This window comes from Topomyia yanbarensis, chromosome 2, assembly GCF_030247195.1.
Source record: "Topomyia yanbarensis strain Yona2022 chromosome 2, ASM3024719v1, whole genome shotgun sequence".
In the NCBI taxonomy this organism is placed as follows: domain Eukaryota; kingdom Metazoa; phylum Arthropoda; class Insecta; order Diptera; family Culicidae; genus Topomyia; species Topomyia yanbarensis.
The window spans coordinates 280,560,022-280,567,720 of NC_080671.1; the positions used below are offsets into that span (position 1 = coordinate 280,560,022).

The 7,699-nt window shown below is 36.7% G+C and overlaps 1 protein-coding gene across 1 annotated transcript; it reads right to left on the reverse strand.

Moving 5' to 3' along the window:
• Positions 1-898: 898 nt before the first annotated feature.
• On the reverse strand, positions 899-1,497 carry LOC131680387 (probable E3 ubiquitin-protein ligase bre1). Its single transcript, XM_058961104.1, has 3 exons — positions 1,183-1,497; positions 1,026-1,125; positions 899-969 (listed from the first exon to the last, which is right to left on the reverse strand). The coding sequence occupies exons 1-3, from the start codon at positions 1,495-1,497 to the stop codon at positions 899-901; spliced, it is 486 nt and encodes a 161-aa protein (XP_058817087.1).
• Between the last annotated feature and the right edge of the window lie 6,202 nt (positions 1,498-7,699).

The window sequence follows — 7,699 nt, forward strand, 5'->3', positions numbered from 1 at the left end:
TCTCTTTTGCACGTTCCGGGTGAATCGTGAGGTACCGAATCCGACGCTAGCCAAAACATAACGCTTTTAACATCAACGTCAATCTCAACTCCCGAAGACTTCTCAGATAAGGAAAGTTTTATTGCTGCAGCTTCAATATCTAATGCAGCGAATATGTTGGCAACAGCAGTTGTTCTGATACAAGCACTGAACGGTTCACTAGTACGATGTCGAGCTCTTCTGGATTCCGGATCTCAGTGTAATTTTGTTACTGAGTCTCTATTGCAAAAACTACAGTTAAAAACCTGTTTTAATCCACCTAGTGGTGTAATTGTGCCTTTCTCATATATCATTTAATAATTTTAATTTATTTTAATAATAATCATTTAATAAAGCTGGTTATGTTCAATATAAATGTGGAAATGACACATTCTTATCATACTTGGCACGTATATACATATGCACGACTGCCACGAACCTGATGAGCAACATGTCAAGGCTGACACACTTCAAAAATACAAATATAATATTCAATCAGCAGACATGAGTTCAATTTTGTCTACATGATAACATGTTTTGGAATGCTGGGTGGTGGGTGGGCTTTTAGTGGGATGGGGAGGGGGACACACTTCCTACAACAAACCACCTCCCTCCCACCCATGCCATGGTGTGGGAGGGAGGTGGTTTGTTGTAGGAAGGAGATAGGGGTGTAAATGGAGGGGTGATACTCCCTGCCGCATACTATACCTTTCATTTGAGACTAGGTTAGTGAAAATTGGTTCAGTCATCACCGAAGAACCGATGTGGCTTTAGTTCTAGAATATGCCCCCACATACACACATTAACGCACACAAATATTTTCGAATCTCGCCGAATTGAATCAAATGGAATACGACAGGTTAATTTTTATTTATTAATTTCATTCTTTATTAAGCTCATAATCCATATTTTTACAAACATTTTTATATCGGTTCATGTATCCCAAAATGACTGCAAGAAATAGGGAATATTAATGAAAATCAAATTAAATATAATGTCATACATACGGTGGCCGGGCAACCGCTCTGCCTCAATTGCTCGTCGTACGCTCTTTCCGAGAGCAGTTGTACGACGAGCGAGTCGCTCGAACGTTTCCATACGAGTTTCCTGTGAATTTAGATGACATAAGTATTTTGCCTTAGAGTTAAATATGCACATATTTACCAGGCTAATTCCACGTGCCCGATCTTGGTTCCGTTGGTCACGTTGGTCACGCTGGTTTCGTTGCTTCCGACGATTGTTATTCTGTTGTTGTTGCTGCTGTTTTTGTTGCTGCCGTTGTTGCTGCTGTTGTTGCTGTTGTCGTGGCTGTTGTTTTTGCTGCTGTTGTTGCTGATGTTGTGGCTGTTGTTGTTGCTGCTGATGTTGCGGTTGTTGTTGTTTAATGCTCATTTTCTTCCGCTGCTCTTCGTTCTGCTCCTCGCACAACTCCACTAGATCATCTTCTATGTCCAGCATATCCATCTCTTGCTCACTCATCTTGAATAAATCTACACCAAACCAGAAAGGGAAAGAGAATTTCACTCTGAGATCCGGTTTTAAGAAGAGACTTACCCGTAACCTTCTTAAAGTTGCAAAAATCACCGGTTCGTAGAAAAACACTACCTATCTGGCCGATGCAACGAAACAGTTTGTTTTATTTATTGCTAGGCGACCGTTATCTTTTTCTGCGTCAAAGCAACCTGAAATTTAAATTCCGGCTGAACTGGAACCCCATTAACAATAATAAGGCGTAATGTTACTCGTCAATGACTACACACTCGTTTGACACTAATCATGGTTTAAAACAAACATTACTCAGTAAAATGAGTAGCGCATCAAAATAAATACTTTACTGGTATACTTGCCCAATGTCGAGTAACATTGAATCAAATATTGCTGCTGTTATCGATCGGGGAATAAAAGGTTACCAGATATCGAGAGAATGCTTGCTGAAGGATCAAAACTAGAACCTTGTCGAATGAGAGAATCCGTAGAAAAGAAGTTCACGCCTTATCTGATAACTACAGAAGAGAACTAATCGGTTCGAATTATTCTGGAAAAACTTTAGATTAAATCGTAAGTAACATTGAGAGCCTCTCTTTGTTTATTTTCTCTTTCGATTATTACGACTTTGCGCTAATTTTTCAGTTCATATCGAAAACCGACAGTTTTCACTAGAATATTATACGAAGAGTTTAGTAGTAAATGTCGAAACGAACGAGTAATGAACAAAAGAAAAAGTAATCAAAGAAAATCTCTCATTGGTGAAAGACAACAGAAATGCATCACTCCTCCTTTATTCGGGCTTGCGACCGGCAGTTACATTTCTCAATACTATGCTATTTACTCACTTGATTGCTAAATCATGCATTCCAAATAGTACACTACAGAGAAATATATACTGGCGGAGTTACATGCAAGGATAGGAACACAGGAAATAGGGATAAGTTTGCAAAAGTGTCTAACATAACGACGAAAAATGAAGCGAACGAATATCGTTTAACAAGTTTCGATAGTGTGTTCTCTAGAGAGTTCATGTGTTGCATCCGAACCCACGTTAATCTTGAAATAAACGAGGATCATCAAACACGATATGGCCTGTGTTAGGCCAAAGAGACCAAGCGCCATTTTGAAATACATGGTCTAAAAACGCTTTCGCATCCAAAATAGCATTAGCAAGACCCACATCTATTTATTTTAGGGAACACAAATAGCAAAAGAAAGCAAATAAGTGTTCCTCAACTTAACGTTAATGGTAAGTTATCTAAAAATTCATTTTAACATGCAAAATGCTAGAGAAAAATTATGGCGCTCAGTTCGGTTTGGCTTAACGGAGGCCATATGTATTCATCGAGTTTTTTGGCAACGTCACATGGCCTGGGTTGAGTCAGAATATCAGCTTGACTTACTGGGATACACTCTTTAGAAAACTTTAACTCAAGTAAACACAAATACAGTATATTTGAGAAAACTACAACACAAGCATAAGCATGAGTATAAGAGAGATCTATATTTGAGAAAACTACAACATGAATCTATAATCTAAACTACTGATCTTTCTACATACAGTTTCTTTTTTCAACTCATGTGCATGAATATTTTGCTAGCATAAAATCATTGGTTCAGTTGAAGAAATTAGCTAGTACTGATATTCAGCCTCATAAACTACCACCATAACCAATAACGCATCCCCAACCATACATTCAGAAATTGATTCGGAATCCTGATTGATTTCTGAATGAATTCCAGGTCAAAGAAAAATTCGATGCCAACTTTATACAGCTGGAATACATTCAGAAATCATTCGGGATTTCGTGCCAATTTCTTAATGGTTTGACCAGGCACGACAGTGTTTGGTGATATGAATATGGGTGGAAAATGCGTTGGTATGTGCACACTCAGCCACCTCTATTGTAGAAGATTTAAGCTAATATGGAAATTCTTATTCAGCCTCTTCTACTAATTTTTGAAGTCTAAAGCTAGTGTGCATTTTTATGTCAACGTATTTTTATTTCATAGATGTCTCAAGGTTTATGAAATCAAAGGTAACGTTTTCTTGTATTCTTTCAGTGCTACGAATATGTAACACTGTAGGAGATGCACAAGAAACGCATGGTTTAATAACATAAATTTTATAAGCTCTGCCAGTCTTTTCGAGAAGATATATGCACCGTTCAATAAGGTATGTGCACACTCAGCCACCTCTATTGTAGAAGATTTAAGCTAATATGAAAATTCTTATTCAGCCTCTTCTACTAATTTAGTAGTCTTTAGCTAGTGAGCCATTTTATTTGAACTTATTTTTTTATGTTTTGTAATGTTTCAGTGTGTAAACAAATTAGCCAAATCATATGTCTCGAGATTGATAAAATCATAGGTAACGTTTTCTTGTATTGGAAGCATAAGATTATAATGAGCATTTCCAGAACCAGCGTTACGAAGATGTAGCACTATAGGAGATGCACAGGAAACACGCGGTTTAATAACATACATTTTATAAGCTATCTCAGTCTTTTCGAGAACATAAATGCATCGTTCAAGTTTCATGCACAGAGCAAATAACGAATCTTGATTACCCCATTGACCATTACCACAACAAAGTTTCAACAACATTACCATACTATCGGTTTCCATAAAACCACTTGAATGCAATGATGAGAAAAATTGTATATTTTCTATGACACTTTTAAATGCTAAAATGCGTAAATCGCCAGAGAAACTCTCATTTCCAGTTAGAGCATACGAGATAGAATTGAACTGGCAATTGCCGTCACCAGTGATTGGGATTTCTCGAAAGTTTGGCAGGATTTGCTCTGAGAATAATGTATCACGTTCAGCATTATATACTTGCAATCGAGCTGTTTTAAAATATTGTGAATTTAAATCTATACAGCGATGGTATGGTTTAAGCAGCTGTTTTATCTCTTCTATGCATGATCCATTCCAAACGTCTAATGTATCAAGATAATCAAATAGCAAATTACTTGCATCTTGGTCAAAATTATGGAAAGTTGATACCGATTCGACTGATTCAGTCGACCACTCGAGAACCTTTGTATGTAAATCTTGGTCAACAATGCTCAAATCACTATCACTGCACTGCACTGACATGCAAGCTATTTTACCAGATAAAATGTCCCTTGAGCAACTACTTACAGAAGCCCTGTGATCATTTTTTGGTATACATCTGAACACAGATGAATTAATATTAATTTTCTCCCTCTCTGGTATTATACAAAATATTGGTTTGTGATCAGAAAAATAGCATTCATATACACCAGCCTTCAGCTCATTGATGTTAGAATATAGAACGTCTAGTCTTGATCCAAGAATAGTTGTAGCTTCAGTTAAACTATCCGTCAATTTCATAGTTTGCATTAAAGATTTGAATTGCATCACGTCATCACTTGTAGTGTCATTAATATTGAAGTTAAAATCGCCCATAATTATAGTTAGCTGTTTCTCGAAGTTATTAATTTTCGTTAGCTGAGCTTTGAAGTCAGAAAAGCTAGCTTTTGGTGATTTATATCCAGTAATGATTGATACTCCATTCAAATCCATGTGTACTAAATCTATATGACTATGATATTTTCCTTTGTTCGGTTTGTAGTATATTACTGGTTCAATGTTTGTCATTTTCAAGTTTGCTTTTCCAAAACACATGACACCTTTTGCGATATTTTTCTTCACATATTCAGGATGACCAAGTGTATCAGAACGATAAATGAGTTCAAATCCAGGAATGATGATTTTTTCATTCGAATATGTACAAGTTTCCGAGAATACTAAAACATCGCACCTCAAATACCACTTATCAGAAATTATATGTTTAATACTTGTACGTAAGGATCGGACATTTAAATAAGATATTACCAATCCATCTACATTTGTCAAGTTGTTGAATGCCAGACTTAATTGTCGTTCCGATCGCAATCTTCGCATTTCCTTTAAACTTGCTTCAATTGTATTGTTACTTTTCATATTTCCGAAAAACCTACCCAATATATATAAGCCGGAAAGCTTCGATACACGACTTAGCGCTACATACACTAACTGACGGGTTAAGTTGCAAGATTTCCGGAAATCGACACAAACGTTAGCATAAGTCTGCCCTTGGCTTTTATGAATTGTTAACGCCTCGCAAGGAACCAGAGAAAATTGATCACGTACCAGTTGGTAATCTCTTTGAAAATGGGTAGTAAGGTTATACTGTTTTCTAATGATCGGCGTCCATGAAGTATTAATTCCAGCATTTATCATAAAGTCGTTATATCGCGCGCGAATTTTTTTTCCAACAAGTTTGGATGAAAAACTTAGGAATGCAATTTTCGGTTTATTCGTTCCTGGATCATGATATACCTCCTCTAGCACACCAGTAGCACCATTAACAAGGCCATCAGATACATCTAGATTTGCTGTAATCATGTATTTAATTCCAAGTTTTAAACGTAGTTTGTATGGGTAACCTCCACAATCTTTAGTAGGCTTTCTTTTCCACATTTCTAGCTTAATATTTTTTTGTTGGTTTTTGAGATTTCCAGTTATAATATCGATGGCAACGCACTCAATTTCAATTGAAGATGAGGCTGTAATTCTTTTGTCATTATATTTCTCAACATCTGCATTGGTGTAATATAGTCTTATTGCAGTGTCCGGTACATCGTTTTCTTCGACTTTTCGAGTTCTGATTAAGTCAATATCTTCATCAGTCATTTCTCCACGAGCAAAGTTATTGAGTGCAAGAGCAAAGCTTCTATCATCTTTTTGCCGCATCACTTCTGTAAGCTCGTAAAATTGAAATTCATCCCAAAGTGGTGAGAGTTCCATCCTAATCAAACTATGTTTTGGAACACTAAAAATTGACGAATCTTTAACCGGCGATAACTGAAGAAAATCGCCAACCGTGATTACTGACATTCCTCCAAAACTATCGTTCACCCCAGTGATTTGACGTAATCTAGTATCAATCCGACCAAATATTGTACTTCCTACCATAGATATTTCGTCTATTACTATAAGTTTACAATACATTAATTGTTGTCTTAAGTTGTTGGCAATATCCATCGGCAAGTCAGGCATATTAGCACTTTCCTGTAATGGAAGAGCAAAGGCAGAATGCAAAGTGTTGCCTCCAATCAAGAAAGCTGCTTTTCCTGAAAAGGCACATAGTAATACCTTGACAGAATCCAAGCTTTGATCTTTTGTATTTGTATTCATGTATTCCAAGTGGTATGTAACAAGTTGGAATATTGCTGATATTACCATACTTTTACCAACCCCAGCAGACCCAGAAATGAATATTCTTAGAGGTAACTTGCGAGTTGTAAAGCATTTAAATACATGCATAAGTATCTCCAACTGTCGTGAGTTCAATTTACTTATAGTATCGAAAAGGTTAACCACATCTACTTTTGGAGGCGCAGAGTATGTAAAAGGTACATTTTTTTTCGGGCGATCTATTCCGCCTTGCACTAGAATATCAATTTCCTGGTCTTTCGGAATTGTTTCAGCTTCGAATTCTTCAGCTTCTTCTTCCTTTAGTAGCATATTATTTACATTAACTGCTTGAATAGCTTTATCAAGTTTATCATCTGTCAAGGCAAATAGTTTAGAACGATTTCTTTCGATTTCTTCAGTATTTTTAACGAATGTTTCATACCAGTTCACTGATTCAATTTCATCATTTTCATTCCGCCAAGGATAGAACAGTAATAATTGTTCCCGGTAACAATTATCAGGGTCTTGCCCAAGTTTATACCGTACATATCGGATTATTCGAGCCTTTGTTCGACGGTGATGATCGAACTGATTTTCCACTTCAATTTCAGCCTCGTCATCTGAAACTAAATTTTTATCCTTTCGTGGTCTATTTGCAGTACGGAAATAGTAAGCGGCATATTCCGCTAGGCATACATTTACTAGTCCTATTCGCTCAGCGTAATGGCTGTTCATCCTTTCCGGCAATTTGAGTTGAATCGGGATCAAGTTGCTGGAGCTCCTTGGTAGATTTTAAAAACACCACTCTGTCATTTTGTCTACCAGTGTTTATAAAAATGGACGCACGACTAAATTCAGTGAGAGGAGTTCCCAAGCAATGATAAACAGCTTCGGATGTTGACATTAAATGGCTATTTAAAAATTTGTTGGCAATACAACGAAAACGTTCTTGCAAACTTTGGTTTCCTTTATCCAATTCTGT